Source organism: Orbicella faveolata, unplaced genomic scaffold (genome assembly GCF_042242905.1).
Source record: "Orbicella faveolata isolate gen_17 unplaced genomic scaffold, um_ofav_v1 contig_26, whole genome shotgun sequence".
Classification (NCBI taxonomy): domain Eukaryota; kingdom Metazoa; phylum Cnidaria; class Anthozoa; order Scleractinia; family Merulinidae; genus Orbicella; species Orbicella faveolata.
The window spans coordinates 11,328,377-11,348,357 of NW_028301554.1; the positions used below are offsets into that span (position 1 = coordinate 11,328,377).

Consider the following 19,981-nt stretch of genomic DNA (forward strand, 5'->3'; position numbering starts at 1 on the left):
GCTCGACGTCAATATGAGCTATCTTTACGGCTGGGGATTTTCAGATTTTCCTAATACTTGTCGACAACTAAATGTTTAGTCGCTGGAGGCCCTAATACAATATTTCCTTGAAGGGGTGGGGGGCGGGGGGCGGGTGGGCGGGGGAGCGGTGTTTTACTGTGTTATGTGGGAGCACAAAACACTTTCAAAGTCACTGAAAGGGTAACCTCCTTATGGCTTAACCATGTATGATGTGAAAAAATCGAACATAGCCATGAAGTAGTGAGGTACGTACCTGTTTTTTCTTGCATCGTTAGCAGTTAGCCTGACTTGATCTAAAGCTGATCTCAGGCCCTCGTGTTTAAAGACTACAACAAAATACCAATAAAACTTCAAGAGATCACTCTCACAAATCAAAGTAAGCACACAATTTTATCAGCTTGTCAAACCTGCATAGAAACTCTATAATTATACAGTCAGTCAGGACACCTGGCTGCCTGGCACCGCTGTCAGTCAGACCTTGAGAATGCTGCCCTGGTGCAACCTGAGTGTACTTATTGTCAGTCTGACTGAATAATATAGAGAATGTGAGTATTATATTATTGATCTATTAGCACGCAGTTAATATACCGATTAGTAGTACGCTGTATGATCTCAGTCCCAGGATTTTTTCTGTCGGGTAAAACTGTTCTTAATTAACAAAAATGTTAGGGCCAGTGATTATTTCCTTATTCTCTGTTGCTTAAAAGATTTCTTTTTATAGCTTAGATACAATGTTTCCATATTTTTCAATCATTTTCTACTGCATCAGTATTGTATCTGGTTGTTTATTAAATATAGCACATGTGACTAAGTTGAAGTCAACAGATAACATTCTGCATAGACCCACTGAAAACTACTGAAAATACCGTAAGTACCCCATACAATCATGTCTTTATGCTGAACTCATGCTCACGTATATGATCAAATTTGAAAGGTGATGCATGTTTATCAAAGAAAAGAAAGCCAAATTGAGGTTGAAGATAAGCTATATTAAAGGTGAACTATAATTTTAAAGTCAAATTAAGGGTGAAGTCTACAGGTCATTTTATGTTTGAGTTAAGAGTAAACGGCTGGTTTAAAACTTCATTGCGGGTAATTTACAAGTTGTCTTTGCTATTGTCGGCTGGTTTAATGATGAAGTTTTGAAAAGACAGGGTAGTCTGTGAACAAGGTGAAACTGGAGCAGTTCAGTCGTTAAGTACTGTTAAAACCAGGGAATTCAGTGCATTGACTGTTTTCGAGTAAAGACGGCCATTGCTACATGTACATTTGCCTTTTTTCTTTTTTTGCGTAGTCATTGTTAGCTCTAGTCATATTACGTTGTCAGAGAACTTCTTTTCGATTCTTTGCTCAGCTTTTTGTCGGGATTTGATTGCAGTTTCCAAGGTAAATTATTTCCATTTTTCAACTGCTCTATCGGGCTGCTTTGTTATTAGTTTTCTTCTTTTAATCAGATACTAACTTCACTGTATTTGTGAAAAGCTTACGAGATGCCTCTTTACTCTATGTTATTTCATTCAGGTGTTGCTGAGCAGGTTTCCTAGGCAATACAGGAGTTGTTTTGCTGGGTAACCCGAAAACACTGACCCCCACTACGGACCGAGTCTGCGGACCACCTATGGACCGGTCCACGGACTACCCCTACGAAGCCCCCCTCTACGGACCACCCCCCAAAACAGAATAGAAATAATAAATAAATATTTCAGTTACGGGTTGTCTAATAGATGACTCGTGTCGGCGAAATTTCGAGCGTTACATCGTGCAAATGTAACAGACTTGGGTTCAGGCTCGGGCGCAATTTATATCACTACACATTGCCATTTCGTTTGCTGTGGCCATACAGTATATGAAAAACCGGGAAGCTTCCAGGACACCACAGGGAAGTCTCTGGGAAGCCTCGAAATTTGTGTTAATTCCTCTCTGCCACTTTGTTCAGTCCATTCTCCCGTGGGTTCGTGAACTCGTTCCAAGCTTCACAATTTCCTCAGCGAAATTACAGATACAAACAAGCTTAAACGACCTAAAAACGGGTGTGGACAAAACGTGGGGTAGGCCATGTTGTAGGCCATGGCCTACCCTGTGGCCTACCCTATGGCCTACCGGTGGTCAGATCAGTTTTTAGAAACATTAACAAAACATCAGTAAGAGTCGAACGAGTGAGCTGGCATAAAATTATATCCCTCTAATAGGGGCATACTAAAAAGTCACTAACATGATTCTCAACATCAGAGGGAACGAAACAATGCAAACCTTACAGCACTCAGCCTTGAAACATCCTATTTCTCACTGTCCTCGACATCTACCTTCCCCAGCCAAGCAATCAACCATAACGGCAGGTTAGGAGGGAGGGGAAGGGCCCTGGTGGGAGTCTCATATAAAAAAAGACGGGTGTGCTGGTCGGAGAGTTTAGAAAGAACCCCTAAGAGGAACCAAAACTGCGTTTTTAACCCCTAAAAGGTATGACAACCACCCCTGTCATTTATATATGGGATTTCCCCCCCCCTCCGGGAAAGGGCCGATATTACGTGGTCGCTGAGAATATCCAAAATGGCTGCTCCACGATCCATACTGGTTGCCAGTTTGTAACATACTGTGGAGTGCTAGTGTAGACATGTAATGAACGGCGTTAGTGACTGTTAGTGTTAAAAACCCAAGTCTTACATTTGCACAGTTAAACACTCAGAATTTCATCGACACGAGTGATATATTATTTTTAGACTATTTTGGGGTGGTCCGTAGAGGGGGTCCGTAGAGGTAGCCCATGGACCGGTCCGTGTGGTAGTCCGCGGACCCCGTCCGTAGGGGGGTCCGTGGAGCGGGCGTCAGTGTTTTCGGGTTACCCTGTTTTGCTTATGCAAGCTCGGCTTTCGAAATACTGACCTCGCTTCACAAGGAAATATATCTGTCACGCCATCGATCGCGATAAACGGGGTTGTGCATTTCTGTGTATTTCCAAAGTTCTAGTTACTCTTTCGATACACTTGCAGGGCTGGAAATAACAGTCGGTTTCATCGGACATTGTCCGTCCAAATTTTAAATATGTCCGGCCAATTTCACATTATGATCGGACATGATGTCCGAACATTTCACCAACACGACGTTATTGTCCATCCGTAATATTTAGTTAGATACTTTTTTAAAAGGCTCGAAATTGCGACCGGTACGGTCGCCAATACGGCTAAAATTTCATCTTTAGCGACAAAAAATTCAGGTTCAGTCGACAGCTGAAAATACGTCTGCGTTCACAGGCTACCATAATGGCGACTGTGTTGACGATCAATAACGGTTATTTTCTCAGACATTATGTCCTTTCAGAAATACATAGTCAAAGATCTTTGCTTCTATAACATTCAATGTATCCATTTGCTTTGCTGTTAGGGATTCCCTCACATCGGAAAACTTGCAAGTGACTGATCGTGTTTGAAATCGCCCTATAATGCATTGCAAACCCTTGAGCATTGAGTACGTCATGTATACCTACCCATTGTGTCTCTTGGAATGCATGAATCTTTCACAGACATTACATTAGCTACGTATAGAAAATTAGTGGCCAAAAAAGTCTTCGACATTTTTCTTTACAGATTTTATGCATTGCGCTCTTTTCTGAATAAAACTCCTACTTGATTTTTACCACTTAGTCGCCAAATGGCAACTCAAGAATTTTTTGTTAATTTTGGGCCCTTGACTCTGACAGTTTGAGCCATATCCTCGGCTCTTGCCATATCATAAAGCAGAAGTGTTCATCTTTCCTGTTCTTGCCAAATAAAGTACTCTTCAGAAATCGCCCTATTATGCATTACGTCCATTGCGATATGCTGTTAGCCCTTCATGCATGTACCCTAGAGTCAACTTTGGTCAGGAGCCCATCACTAGGAGCCAGCAACTCCCATACTAAGCCTATGTCACGGTATTTTTACAGACCGGTCCATTTTAAGGCTTCTTTTCCCACGAAAAAGGTCAGTTCTGGTCTATATGAGCGCGAATCCGTAAGGAGAAAAATGGCGGCCTCAAGTGGGCATTATAAAGTTCGTGCTTGTGATTGGTCACTAAGGTTCCTGCGGGGATCTGAAATCGCGGTAAATTCAAACTAAAAATAGATGGGTCTGTGAAAAGGCCGGGACAGGAATAATTGGGGTAGTTGCACACTCCTAGTGATGGGTTCCTGCTTTAAAGGGACAGTCAGCTGAAGCACATGCGCATTAGATACCATTTCTTAGCTAATTTGCATATCACAGAGACGCGATCCATACTGTTTTTAACCAAATATGATAAAAATAATATCATAGGATGAGCAAAATCACACTCAAAAACAGGTTTTTCAGTAAAGGATTGAAAATCAAGCAAAACACTGCGAAGATTGTAGTGGATTTCTAGATGTACTTTGATTTCAGGTTGAGGTGAACTTTTTTCAAAGTGAGAAAAACAAGTGTCCAGGTCAGCGCGGTCCCAAAGCTGACTGTGTCCCTTTAATGGTAGCATTCAATAGAAAACCAGGTTTGCTTGAAGAACATATAATCAGGAGATAACCAGGAGAGATTGGTGCAGTTATGTTATTATGCCAAGTACTTATGCAAATCAATTATGCAAATTAATGTCAGGTCAAATTGATAAGATGCCCGACCAAAATGAAGATTGGAAAGGACATATGTCCTGTTAAAGAAGAAAAATTATTTCCAGCACTGCAATTGGTAAGTGAAACTTTCCTAACTGTCCTTTCAAGTAAGTCGTAATGTTTTTCTAAGTCTCAGGGAGGTGTGTGCGTCTACAGAAGTATAATTTATATCAAAGGGCAATTCAGTGTTTTGTTTTCAATAGTCTTCTCGCCTTCGATTTTGTTTTGGTGAATCAAACGAAAACAGAAACTGAGCAGTCAGTGTTCTCAGCAGACTTGAACAACATAACAATGGCCTGTTGTCACAAAATAAATGTACTGAGTTGTTTAGCTCGGCGGCCATTGTGCCGAAAATAAATGTACTAAGTTGTTTAACGAATTAGCTCGGCAGCCATACTGTGTCACAAAATGAATTTGCAGTGTTATTTAGCTCAGTGGCCACTGTGTCACGAAATAAAATTATTGGGTCGTTTTATAACTCGGCAGAAATTGTGCCATTCTTTAATAATATGTGATTTCGACACATCCCAATTATCAAGTTGTGAAGGTGAATTAATCAACATGACACGAACGTGGGACAAAGAAAAAAATTCTGAGTCCCCGACAGGAATCGAACCCATGACCTCCCGAACACCGGGCGGGCCCTCTATCCACTGAGCTACGAGAACTCATAGAGAGCAAGGTTATTTAACTGAGTTCATATACGATAGGTGTCCTGCATACTGCTAGGATCAAGTAGTTTGAAGACTTGTTAACAATAAGGTTTTCCAGTGTCCTTTGATTTCATATGTATCACATTATACAGACTTTGCCAACTGACTAGCAACGACGTTTGAAAATAATTAAGAACAGTTAAGTTGTCATTTGAGGACTTGTTAACAATGAGATTTTCCAATGTCCTTTTTATTTCATGTGGCATTAGGCAAAAACTATGAAGTGACTATAGCAATGTTGTTTAAAACTAATAAATTATTGTCCTGGATAGAAATAAAGTTTTTGTTTACACTGTTGCGTAATGATTCATTGTCTCCCTCACCCTATTTCACAAGGTTTCAACGAACCTTCCTTTGCCAAGCCCCCGAAAGGGAAGACTCAAGTATGAAATTGACATTGGTCGTCATGGGAAATTTGAAAGAGATCCCTAAAAGGTACTGGAAACTAATATCAATCTCCCTTTGTGGGCCTGACTCAAATTCATTTTACTTAATTCACTCATTTCCACACCTCTATATTTCCAGTGGTTGCCTTCTCACTTGTAGCAATTCAACTCCCAGATACTGACATTTAAAAACAACATTCCAACCGAACGGAATCAAACTAAGCATAGGCTCACCAGTACGCATTGCGGACCAATTTTATTACACAAGTTCAAGAGCCTCGCATGCAAAACCAAATTGTTCTTCCGTCTTTGAAACACACAAATAGTTTTGTACAAAGTTTAAATGTGTACTGGGTTGATTTTGGGGAATGTTGCGTTGTTTTTTTGGGTGCAAAATATTTAAATTTCGAAGACATGTACTTCATTAACTTAAAAGGACTTCGTGAATGTAATTCATTTTAACCACCTGCAAAACGTTCAAATGGATTAAGCTTCTGGCGGTTGAATCGTAGAAGGATGTTCTACAGATTCCTGTAGAAATTTCTTTGGGCAAATGATTGTGAGCGATGCGAGAGCTTTTCCAAGCATGTTAAAAATGCAAATATTTAACTTTCCGTCGTCAACCTTCAATTAAAGGCTCGACATATTTTAGCATGGGCCACATGTCTTGACCTATATTAAGTTGAAATAGACACAAAACTGATAATTTCGAAATGCTCTTACCTTATTTCCTGTAAAAGGTAGGTCCAAAAGCCGATTTAACGTGTTTCTCTCACCATTCATTGCATATAAAGCAGTTAAATTGCACCTAACCACCCAATTTTTTTTTTCGCTAAAACGAATCTACATGTTACTTGAAATACTTCTGCGAAAAAATTTTTGGATTCGGTTAAATCCTCGATTTTCTGTGCCCCAAAATCTCGAAAATAGCCCCAAAACACCGCCATTTTGTTTCACGACCGAGTTTGAGGAGAATGGGTCCAGCGGCTGTTATGATGTCTACCCAGGAAGGTCGAATATCTCACGTCCTCTCATTTCCTTCAGGATGGTGCAATACACATTCGAAAAGTGCGCAGAAGTGCCTTCCAGAAGTGCTATCGGCTGTTGCAGCAATATCCCAGATCTAAAAAAAGATATACTGTACAATTTACTGGCGATGATCGGTCAATGGTACAATAAAGACATAAACGATGGTTGATTTTGTCCACAGGCGACCCAAGCTCACAATGCGAGGAGTTATTATTTTTTCTTTTTTAAATCTTTATGCGAACGTTCAGCGCGCGAAACGTGGCACAGTTACCGCCGACATCTACTATTACATAACGACCGAGTTTGGTTACGCGAAAACGTGACCTTTGCCTTGCAGCATATGGTGGTGTTGTGTTACGACGGTTTGAATTTATAAAGGTTTGTAAAGGGAAAAACGGTCGACATCATAGCTGAAATTTTGGTATTTTGCAATAAAAATGGCTTACCTCAATGCCTTGTTGTCTTTTCTATTGTCATCTCGCTTCTCAGCTCGATCCGAAGCCTTTTAAGCGAGTTATCGCTTTTTGGTTTTCCTCTACTAAGAAAGAGTAACGCCTTTTATACTCTTTCTTAGTAGAGGAAAATCAAAAAGCGCCAACTCGCTTAAAAGGCTTCGGATCGAGCTGAGAAGCGAAAAGACAACGAGGCATTGAAGTAAGCCATTTTTATTGCAAAATACCAAAATTTCAGCTATGATGTCGACCGTTTTTCCCTTTACAAACCTTTATAAATTCAAACCGTTGTAACACACCACCACCATATGCTGCAAGGCAAAGGTCACGTTTTCGCGTAACCAAACTCGGTCGTTATGTAATTGCAGATGTCGGCGGTAACTGTGTCACGTTTCGCGCGCTGAACGTTCGCATAAAGATTTAAAAAAATATATATGTAACTCCTCGCATTGTGAGCTTGGGCCGCCTGTGTTTTGTCGAACCGAAACAAGCTTACTGAGTCTGTAAGAACCATTAAAGAACTCTCACTGTAATTTGTTCCGCAGACTTTCAAACGCTATTTTCAAAATTTTCTGCGTAAAGCCAACCAGCAATTTGTCGAAATACTACCGATAACCTATATCTTCCAGTTCCGCAGTATTTATAACATAGCCGGCAAAGTTGTGTGATCAATCAAGAAGCGTTACGACCAAATATACTGATGTGTAAAATAGGTCGCAACTGTACGCCGCCAACCAGCACTTATTTCTCTTTCGATTTAGATAAAAGTCGAAGATTAATCCTTTAGAATTACATGATAACAAAATTGTTACACTCACAGAGTTTTTTCGAAGGTTTGGAAATCAGCAGTGCGACAAACATTCCATACATTAGTGTCGAAAATATGACCGCGTAAACATTATCTGCGGACCGCTTAGGGAACACATCGTTTTCGCTTATCCGACCAATTTCACTGCAAACTTTGAAAAAAATTACACTGGTTATTTGGAGTTACGACTTAAAACGTGTGGCAATGTGAAATCGGTAATTGTATAAAATGTTTCCTTCCGCCTTGCTTCCCGTAGCTTCAAAAATACAGGTCCAAACAATTCTACGATTTTCAATCGATCGAAGCCAGTGTTTTGGAGGTCATCAAGTCTCGAAAACTGCAACACTTACGTCGCTCTAATAAACATGAAGCATTCCAAAAAGTAAAACATAAACTGGTTGTAATAGAACAACCATACCTTAACAAAATACATTCTCGCTAAGGACAAATATAAACGAGTCTTGTGTTTAGGTGCCGAAATTACCATCCAAAGCAGTCCTTGATTTTTCTTTCCTGTTTTTCGTTTGCCTGCTCCTCCACTTCGTATCTAGCTTTCCATTCCTAATATACAAGCAGCTCGTCCGCGAAGAAGTCTTCCCCGTCGTCGGTTGAAATATTGCAAATTGTTCTCAAAGCTCTAAGCAGTGAGTTCACAGTTGTCGAACGTGCTCGATCGAAGTTTATTTCGGTGTCTTCCGAATCGAAACCTAACTCTGACTCCAGTGACGAAAAAAAAAAATGATTCTGAAACAAAACTTAGACGTTTTAGTCCCAAAATATATTGGAACGATTAGTTTCGTTTTCCACTTTCTCGAGCAAATACAGAGAGCTGACTAAGGCGCCATTGTGTTTGGTTCCTGGGTAGACGTCATCAGCAACCGCCGCCCCAGACTCCCCGAAACGCGGTCGTGTAACACTTCAGGCGCGACTTTGAAAGGGCATATAAAATCGAGGATTCAACCAAATTCAAAACTTTTTTCGCCCAAATGCTTCAAATAACAAGTGGATTCGTTTTAGCGGGAAAAAAGTTTGGGGGTTAGGTGCACTTTAAGTTTGCTTCTGTTTACACAACGTCCAATGTAGACTACATCGCCAAATGTCAACGTACTCAATGGCCGAATACCATGAATCTGCGATCATCTTTTGGCGGATATGATCACCACTGCATCTAAGTGTAATGAAACTGATATAGTGATTGCACGAGCAAAGGTGTGCGTACTAAGATGTCCAACGGTTATTTATTTGAACGTGATGCTCGCACAAGATCTAAGATTAAGAGATGGTTACATGGCCACTACTGAATGCGCAATATACTCGTAATACAGGATATATAAGGGACTCACGTTATGTAGTGGCCTGTGTGTGTGAGTAGACTTCCCGTGTACAAGTAAGCTGAATGTTAAGAGTCGAGTGATTAAACCGTTGGCTGTTGGACTCTTAGAGTGGAAGTTGTTGTCGCCAGCACGCGTTACATTTGGTCTCAGAAGTGGGATGAATCATAACCAAAGTCAGCTGAAGTTCAGGTCAGATGGTTTTTTGTGGTGTAGATAACTGTCCTGCAAACGGCTGTTGTGTGGTGGTGTAGTAAGGCTGCACGACGGGATATTTTGACTTGTAGCGGCATACTGGTTGCTATGAAGCTTTTTATGTGGAAGTTGCTGTTGTTTAAAAGTTAAAAATATATTTTATTTTATTGCAAAGTTCAGTTGAATGCAGATGATAATTATTGTGGAGAATTCCATGTGGAATGGAATGTGCGGCCCGCACGGGGTCTGGCGGCAAACTCGAAGACATGGTTGACAACCGGACGTTCTTCCAGGATATGCTCGAGAACCGAAAATTGGCTGTAGGAACAAGAAACCGCCCTCTCTTGGCAAAACCACTAACTACATCTTTGCCGTACGATAGAAAGATGTATTTGGATGAGTATCAAATTCAATTCGAACCGATTGCAGAATTAAATGGCTGGAATACGTCTACAATGGCCATTTACCTCGTCCTGAGTTTGTCAGGGTGTACACAGGCCGTGCTGACTGATTTGGACACAAACTCGAGGACAAACTATCAGGTCCTCAGGGAAATGTTGTCACTGCAGTTTGGTACGGTGGAAAGATGGAAGTGTTTGGATCACAACTGAAAAGCTGCGCCAGAGGAAAAGATGAGTCACTTCCAGGGCTTGCACAGGAGATCCAGCGACTCGTAAGACAAGCATACCCGGAAGCACCCCTATCTGTTCGGGACGTACTAGAAAAGGACTACTTTGTCCGTGCAATTGCAGATATGGATATCCACTGGAAAATACTTCAAACTAGACCTGGAACAATACAATAAGCCCTCGCCATGGCCACCAAAGTGGAGGCATTTCAGATATCTGAACGTTAAAATCTCAGACCAGGCCAACAGACTGCGAATATGGTGGGCATACAACTTTCAGAGAAATGATGTGATACCCTTGATTCATCCATCAGCAAAATATTGTCCAAAATGAAGAAAAATCGAGAAGAGCAGAGGCGCCTAATGGAGGATTTAATGAAGAAAATTGAATGTCCTGCCCGGAGCTTCCTGCCTGGAATGGAGCACATTAGCTCGAGAGGTCCAAGAAATGTCAGTAAAGGGAATGGCTGGAACTGAGGCAAGCCAGGGCATTTTTCGCGCAATTGCCCAAATTTCTGTTACAACCAGGGAAATGATAGCAGAGCGAACTAAAGGGGCTAAGTTCAGTCCCGTGTCGTTCTTTATGGCGCCTGTATCTAAGGGCTGGTACTCTGCGTGGAAACGAAGATCAGCGAGAACTGTGCATCTCCAGTAAGGTAGAGGGAGTGGACGTCAAGTTTCAAGTTTCTGGTAGATACGGGTTCGAACACAATGATGTTGAGCCCAGAAGTAATGGAGAAGATCAGTGCACCTAGGCGACCAGTGCTTGAGAAAGTTGAGAACTGTATGATCTTAGCAGATGGCAGTGCAAAACTGTTTCCTGGTAAGGGGACATTTGAAATGAGAGAAGAAGGCAAGCAGGCTCTGCAGGTGTGGATTGCAGACATAGAGCTGGAAGAGATTTTGTGTGCCGGTATGGTTGTTAGATCACTGCAGCTCCTGAGGATCAGCTGGAACTATTAATCCCGAGTTGACTAGTGCAAGCGCAAGTGGAGAGAAACAGGGTGCTCAGCAATTATCAATATTTAAGGGTGATAGTCGAGGATACAGCGTTAGTCTCGGCAAATAGTGAGATGATAACGGCTGCAAAGGTTCTAGACAGATGTGATGGAGGTTTGGCAACTCTGGAACCCACACTGGATTTTGTTCAGCACAGCAAACTTTTGGTAGGTAGATCGCTTGTCAAAATGGATGGCCCAATTGCTATTCGTCTTCTCAACCCCACGTCATATCCAAGGTGGGTCTAGAAAGACACTCTGGCAGCACTTTGCGAACCAGTAGATGGAAATCAGGTAGATGGAGAACCGTGGATAAGGCACTCTCAGGAGGCAGAGACGGATGAACGACTTGCTGGAGAGTCTTAACCAAAGGAATGTGAACACCAAGATCAGCAGAGATCTCTACACTTAAAGCTGGAGGAATTGCTAAATAGAAGTACAGATGGCTTGAACGATGAACAAATTGGAGTGTTGACTGACTTACTCAATGAATATCAAGATGTTTGCCACCTCTACAAACCCTTTCGGCCACACCAGCATAACCCAGCATGGGATTGTCACAGGGGAGTCCAAACCTATCAAGCAAGCACCGAGGAGACTTCCCTTACACTTGAAAGAAAAGGCAGAGGAAGAGGTAGAGAAAATATTGGCCAAAGGCATAATTGAGCTGAGTCCATGGTCTTCTCTTGTGGTCCTTGTGAAAAAGAAAGATGGAACGATACGCTTTTGCATTGATTACTGAAAGGTGAATGGGGTCACTGTTAAAGACTCTTATCCACTTCCGAGGATCAAGGATTGTTTGTGGTTTTGAACATTGGTGTTAGAACTCTGGTGAGCGTGACATTTGTTAGCGTGACCGGACGTGACATATTTATGCCCGCTAAGCCTTATGGACTATGTGAGACCTTGTGCTTCTGTCTTGAAATCGATCCTTGCTTGTGTTTGCGTTGCTGTTAGTACAGTCCCGAGTTGTAAGAGAATTAAAGGGTTGAAATTGAGCCGTCCAGTGGATCTTAACTACTTTCCAACATTGGTCACTTCGAGCCGGAAGTGAACTAGAGGAAATCCCGAAATCCTGAAAACCTTTGAAGGTGAGAAATTCTTCTCTCGACTGCTCTATGGCCGGCAGGAAAAAGAATGGAAAGAAGAGTACATCACAAATGTCTGTTGAGTCTACAAGCGACGAAACCTCAACGTCCTCGGAACTTACGAAGAAAAAAGCCTTCAGAACTGGACATCGAAATTCCACCGAAAGGAAATTGGAGAGTGCGAATGAAATTCTTAATTCTTTGAGCGACGACCCATCGAGTGGTTCAAAACAATGAGCAACTCTAATCCTTTACAAGTCCTCTCTAAAAGAAAAGTTGGACGTTATCCAGGGACTGGATAAGGAGATTCTCGATTTATCAATGGAGGAAGAAATTGTCAGCGAAATTGAAGAAACTGACCAATTCTGTACTCACGTCGAATTAGTTCTTGCCAGATTAGATGAAGCGCTGGCCGCCATTGCTCCAAAAATAGAAGCCAGCCCTCACACGTCAAAGGAGCTGATGAACGAGTCCGCGCAGTTGGTAAGCCGTGTGAATATTCTTTCTAATGATTCACCTCAAAGTCAAGTGCATGATGCAGGCTCCCAAATTAAGCCCTCAAAGTTGGTCGTAAAGAGATTCAATGGAGATATTACAAAGTGGTGTTCGCTCTAAGCTAGCGACTATTGACAAGTTTAATTATCTCAACTCTCTCTTGGAGAAAACCGCTTCTGAGGCAATTGCAGGTCTTGCTATTACGAATGCAAATTATGAAGAGGCCATTACTATTTTGAAGACCAGATTTGGCAACAAACAGATGATTGTAAACAAACACACGGATGACCTCATCAACATGGCACCTGTTTATTCTAATCATGATCTAAGGGGCATGAGACAGTTCTATGACTTAGTGGAGGTTCATGTACGTGGTCTTAAGGCTCTTGGAGTACCATCAGAATCCTATGATAGCTTGCTTTCATCTGTTTTGATGAACAAGGTACCACAAGAAGTACGTTTGATCATTAGCAGAGAGGTCAAGGGGGGAGACTGGGAATTAGACCCGCTGTTGGCAGTTATGCATCAAGAATTGGAAGCAAGGGAGGGAGCTGCACAGGAAAATCACAATCCACAGCCAGACCCACCATTCCGAAGGAACAAGCAACATTGGAGAGGCCCACCCTCTGTCTCATCACTATTTTCTAAATCAGATAGCAAACCAACTTGTACCAATTGCAAGCAACCTCATTCATGTAATAGCTGTGAGACCGTTTCTAATGCACAAGCCCGAAGAGATGTTCTTAAGAAGACCGGAAGATGTTATGTGTGCCTTAGAAGGACCAACTGAGCCGAGAATGCAAATCTAACATGAAATGTTTCACATGTGGTGGCCGTCATCATGTCAGCATCTGTGAGAGCAACCTGCTGCAAACTAGAACAAAGGAAAAATGTGCGAAGCCCAAGGAAAGGGAGAATGTGCACCCAGAAGATCAGCCAAGGCCCAATCACTCCCAAGTAACCATGTTCATTAGTTGTGCAACACCAATCCTTCTACAGACAGCTCAAGCCATTATCTGCAAGTCAGGATTTAAGGAGAAAGGTGTGAAGGCTAGAATAATTCTTGACAGTGGGAGTCAGCGATCGTACATCACAAAGAGTTTGAAGGATGAGCTAAGTTTACCAGTTGAATGTCAAGAGACAATGCTAATCAAAACCTTTGGGTCACAAGACAAGAAATTGCAGACTTGTGATGCTGTTTGTTTTGGTGTTAAACTACATGATGGAACAGACATGGTCAGACAGTAGCCCTGGCAAGGAACATGTACAAGCACCTGAATGGAATTCATCTCACTGATTACTCAACAGGAACAGAGCCAGCAGAAGTGGACATACTTATTGGATCAGATCAATACTGGCAAATCGTGACAGGAGAAGTGAGAAGAGGAGAAAGTGGTCCAACAGCTTTACACACAAGGTTGGGTTGGGTTTATCTGGACCAATAGAGAGCTCAATGTGAGACTGCGATCCATCTGTGAACCTGGTATCCAGCACCCATTTCCTAAAATGTACCGCTGAGCTGTCCCAACCTCTGAACAACGACCGTACTGGAGAGCTCAAATGATTCTGGGACCTGGAGTCAATGGGAATATCAAATCCTGAACAGTCAGTTCATAGCAGTTCATTGACAGCATCTCCTTTCAGCATGGAAGGTATGAAGTACATCTACCATGGAGGGACGTTCACCCAGTTCTAGAAGACAACTATGAGACCAGCCACGAATGCCTGATGAGTCTGTTGAACCGCCTGAGACAAGAACCCCAAGTATTGCTAGAATACGATACCGTGATCAGAGACCAGATCTAAAAGGGGATTGTGGAGAAAGTCAGTGAACCAGCCTCTGGTGAAGTCGGAAGGGTTCACTACCTGCCTCATCATGCTGTCATTATAAGAGACAAAGAGACCACAAAACTCAGAATTGTCTATGATGCATCCTGTAAGTCAAATGGAGTCTCCTTGAATGATTGTCTATATACCGGGCCAGCACTTTCACAGAAGATCATGGACATCATCCTGAGATTTCGAACACACAGGCACTGGCTGGCGACATTGAAAAGGCATCTCTGAACGTGTCAGTAGCAGAAGAAGAGAGAGATGTCTTGAGGTTCCTGTGGTTTGATGATGTGAAGAAAGGGTATCCTGAAGTAACTGTGCTACGATTTGCCCGAGTTGTCATCAAGCCCATTTCTCCTAAATGCAACTGTGAAACACCACGTGGAAGGATATAAAGAAAAGGATCCTGAATTTGTTGAGACATTTTTAGGGTCAATCTACGTGGATGATCTGAGCTCAGGAGGAGACACTGATGAAGAAGCCTACGAACTGTACATCAAATCTAAAGTCAGATTAGCAGGAGGCTTCAATTTGTAACAAATTCTCCTGAGTTGAGGAAACAAATGGAAGATAATGAGAGTGGATTGTGCAGGGTTAGCTGTGCGCTACGTACTGGTGAAGATATGTATGACAGTGGAATCCTGCAAGATGTGCTGGTCAGTGATATGGCCACAGTGGAATCAGTAGTTCATGAAGAACAGTCATACACCAAGACTTCATTAGGAGATGCACAGGAGAGCAGCAAATCTGAACAAAAGATTCCGGTGGAATTTGTGGAGGACAATCATGTTTTTGACCAAAGGACAGTTGCTCAAGTAGCTTCAGAGTGCAGACCGACTAAGAGGAACAATGCTGCTGTGGCAGCAAAATTCTATGACCCAATCAGTTTTATATCACCAGTTGTCGTGCAGTTCAAACTTCTTTTCCAAGATCTTTGTTCGAGCAGAGCCGACTGGGACAACACACTGGAAGGCCAATTAAGAATGAAGTGGGATAAGCTGGTTGCAAGTCTTCAGAATTCTCAGCCCCTTCGTCTTGAGATGCTATTTCAAGGAACCACAGAATGAAATTGTCTGCTGCAATCTTCACAGATTTTGTGATGCTTCCTTAAAGGCATATGGTGCAGTTGTCTACCTCCAAGTTGATACAGCCTCTCTGAAGTTTGTCGCATCCAAGACAAGAGTAGCCCCACTGAGTAGCCAAACAATCCCCAGATTGGAACTTTTAGCAGCAGTCATACTTGCGAGATTAGTCACAGCCGTTGAGGGGGCTCTGAAATGTGAAGTTCTTGTCAAGAAGATTACCTGTTGGAGTGACTCTGAAGTAGCACTTTGCTGGATAAGAGGCATAGACAAAGAATGGAAACTGTCTGTACAAAACAGAGTCAAAGAAATTAGAAGCCTTCTCCCAGTGGAGAGCTGGAGGTACTGCCCCACTGACAGCAATCCTGCAGATGTCCCATCAAGAGGTACGAATTCATCTCAGCTCGCAGAAAACACACTCTGGGTAATGGGTCCGGAGTGGCTGAGCCATCGTGAGGAAGAGTTGAAGAGCATTGTCATCACAAAGCGCATTCCTGAAGAATGTTTCACGGAAATGACAGTGAAAAATTGAGGGAACCTGAAATCTTCCACTCTTCTTGTGAACACTAATGACTCCAGCATTAGCTGTGTCATTGACATTAGCCGGTTCAGCAATCTTCAGCGACTACCACGTGTTACAGTCTATGTCTTGCGATTTCTTAAGAACCTATAGGCAAGATTATCACCAGACAATGAACAGTTACTAATTAGTTCTGAAATTGGGGCAAAGGACATGGAGGTAGCAGAACAGTATTGGATCCTGGATGTACAGAAATCCTTGCAGCTGAATAAGAAATTTGAGAACTGGAGGCAGGAGTTTAATCTCTTTACTGATTGTGTTAGCATTCTGAGGTGTGGAGGCAGGCTGTCGCACGCAGACCTTCCTTACTCGGCCAAGCATCTCATCCTCCTTGATGCAAATCATGGGTTTACAATGTTGGCTATCAGAAATTGTCATGGGAGTGCATAATGGAGTGAAGGAAACTTTGACAGAGTTGCGATCCGAGTTTTGACTGGCAAGAGGAAGACAGGTTGTGAAGAAATTACTACATAGCTGTGTAACATGTCACTGACATGAGGGAAAACCTTATCAAGAACCACCACAATTCTTACCTGAAATTAGAGTAAAGACTGCACCGGCCTTTACCTTAACTGGCTTAGACTACGCAGGCCCATTGTACATTAAGGGAGTCAGTAAGAAGACAGGAAAAAAGGTGTGGATTAGCCTGTATACCTCCTGTTACAAGGGCAGTTCACCTTGACATAGTTCCAGACCTAACAGCAGAAGCCTTCCTTAGAAGTTTTCGTAGATTTACAGCCAGGAGAGGATTGCCATTAAAGATTGTCTCGTACAATGGAAGTACCTTTAAATCTGCTTCCAGGCAGATAGCAGACTCGATGAAGAGTCCAGTTGTAAGACAGTACCTTGCAGAGAAGAAAGTCGAATGGATCTTTCACCTGGAGAAGGCCCCATGGTGGGGAAGTTTGTTTGAGAGAGTGGTGAGGTCAGTGAAACAGTATATAAAGAAGACAATTAGAGGTGCTAGGCTCACATACAAGGAGCTGTTGACTGTCATCCTATGTAACCTCTGCGGATGCTGAAGAGCCACTGACACTGTCACATTTACTTCATGGCAGGAGATCGATGAGTTTGCTTGATACTTGCACTGGTGACTTGATGGATCCCAACTTTGAGCTGTCATCGACGCAATTAAGCAAGAGAATGAAGCATCTCAGTAATGTGATGGACCATTTCTGGCGTAGGTGGAGAGAATACGTGATTGAGCTCAGGAATTCACACCGTCATTCTGCAAAGAATGCTGCACCAACACCTGTAGCTATAGGAGAGACATGGTAGTAGTACACGATGACGATCTGCCCAGAGGTTTATGGAAGTTAGCGCGAGCGGAAAGTTTGGTGACTGGAGCAGATGGACTGGTCAGAGGTGCAATCATTAGAGTGAAGTCCAGAGGAAATAAATCTAGCACCTTAAGGCGCCCACTCCAGTGCCTGTACCCTTTGGAGATTCATGGTGGAGATGACAGTGTTGGTGTATGGGTCCGTATGGATTCAAATCCAGACCCTGTGGTTGTACGACCAAGAAGAAATCCAAGAAGACAAGCTGCTGTAGACGCAGAGAACAGGGGAAGAGCATTGATTAAGGAACTAATCTAAGTTGTGGACAAATTAACTTTGGACAGTAATTTCTAGTGTTTTTCTTAGTGTTGATCAGTCTTACAGTCAAGTTTGTTTAATGCAACTCGGCTGGTCAACAGGTGGGGAACTCTTGTGAGCGTGACATTTGTTAGAATGATTGGACGTGACGCATTTATGCGTGCTAAGCCTTACGGGCCATGCGAGACCTTGTGCTTCTGTCTTGAAATTGATCCTTGCTTGTGTTTGCGTTGTTGTTAGTACAGTCCCGAGTTGTAAGAAAATTAAAGGGTTGAAATTGAGCTGTCCAGTGGATCTTAACTACTTTCCAACAATTGGATTTAGCTAGTGATTATTGGCAGGTAGAGATGGCAGAAAAGGATAATGAGAAGACAGCAATTTCCACGGGTTCTGGCCTGTATCAGTTCAATGTGATGCCCTTTGATCTTTACAATGCTCTGGCCACATTTGAGAAGATGATGGAGAGGGTGTTTCTGGGCTTACCTTGGCAAGTATTACTAATTTTCTTGGATGATGTCATTGTGCATGCTCAGTCATTTGAACAGGGCATGAGCCACCTACGACTCGTTTTTGAACGGCTATGATCTGCTAACCTAAAGCTCAGCCTAAAGAAATATGTTTTGCTCCAAAGGTTACCTTTTTAGGCCACGTCGTAAGTGGAGATGGAGTGATTACTGACCCCAGTAAGACAAAGGCTGTCAGTGCCTGACCAGTTCCAAGCTCAGTCGCAGAAGTTAGCAGTTATCTTGGCCTGACGTCCTATTATCACTGCTTCATCTATGAATATGCCCACATTGCTAAGCCACTACACGAGTTGACTGAAAGTGGAAAGGAATTCCTATGGACAGAGGCCTGTGATAAGGCTTTATACACTTTAAAGGAGATTTTTGCCTCAATTCCATTCCTGGCATACCCAACCCTTGATGACATGTTTATCCTGGACACGAACACAAGTAGGGTGGCAATCGGAGCTGTCCTTTCACAAGTTCAAAATAGCACTGAAAAAGTAATTTCATATTTCAGCAGAGCATTGAGAAGAGCGGAATGAAATTATTGTGTCACACGTCGCGAGTTGCTTGCTGTGGTAGATGGGATACCCCATTTCCACCATTACTTGTATGGAAGGAAATTCACTGTCCGAACTGATCAGGGAGCTTTGCAGTGGCTGATGAGCTTCAAGGATTTGGAAGGGCAAATGACATCATGGTTAGAAATCTTGGGTACTTATGATTATGAAGTAGTGTATCGTCCAGGAGCCAAGCATGGGAATGCAGATGCACTGTCAAGACAACCATGCAGTTGTGGGGAGTGTGGATTTGTGACAGAATTGAGGCAGGCCAGAAACCTGAGGATGATTCGTTCTCTGTTCTGTGGTGCAGTTACAAAGAGTGGAAGTCGAGAATGTACTTTAGGAGCAGGTTCCTCTCAAGAGATGGACATATGGATAGATGGACTACAAAATGAGCAATGATGCGACCCCATTTTATCACCCGTAATAAGCTGGCTGGAATCTGGACAGGGGCGACCTAAGTGGGAGCAGATTTCTTCTCTTTCTTCAGAGCTTAAGGGCTATTGGGCACAGTTTGAGAGACTTACCCTGAAGGAAGGAGTTCTGTACTGCAAGTGGGACTTCACACGTCTCCGACAACAGCAAAGCTTAACATTAGTAATTCCTAAGAGTCTTCAAGAGAAAGTGGTGTTGTCTCTGCATGACTCAGTGACAGCTGGACATCTGGGATTGATGAAGACCCTGCATCATGTCAAGCAGCATTACTACTGGTGTGGAAGCAGCCACGATGTAAAGGTGTGGTGGTGAAACTGCCTTAAGTGCTCATCTCGAAGAAAGCTGCAGAAAAAGTTTCAAGCCCCACTACAAGTTTACAATGTGGGGGCACCCCTTGAGAGGCTCACCATTGATGTCTTGGCACCTCTGCCGGAAACAGAACAAGGAAATCGGTACATTTTGGCGGTTATGGATTATTTCTTGAAATGAGCAGAGGCACTTGCCATGCCTGAACAATCAGCAGCTACTGTAGCACATCTCTTGCCCACTGTAGTTATTTCCAGGTCTGGTGTTCCCTTGCAAATTCACACTGACCAAGGACGTAACCTTGAATACACATTTACTTACATCA

The 19,981-nt window shown here is 42.7% G+C and overlaps 1 protein-coding gene across 4 annotated transcripts in view; it reads right to left on the minus strand.

Moving 5' to 3' along the window:
- The window catches only part of LOC110048177 (integrator complex subunit 3-like), a 317,013-nt gene that overhangs the window by 4,633 nt on the left and 292,399 nt on the right, over positions 1 to 19,981 (minus strand). For all 4 annotated transcript variants that reach the window (XM_089296027.1, XM_089296026.1, XM_089296025.1 and 1 more), the window contains one exon: positions 275 to 347. In XM_089296027.1, coding sequence (XP_089152153.1) covers positions 275 to 347 — 73 coding nt within the window. The remainder of the gene's footprint in view (positions 1 to 274; positions 348 to 19,981) is intronic.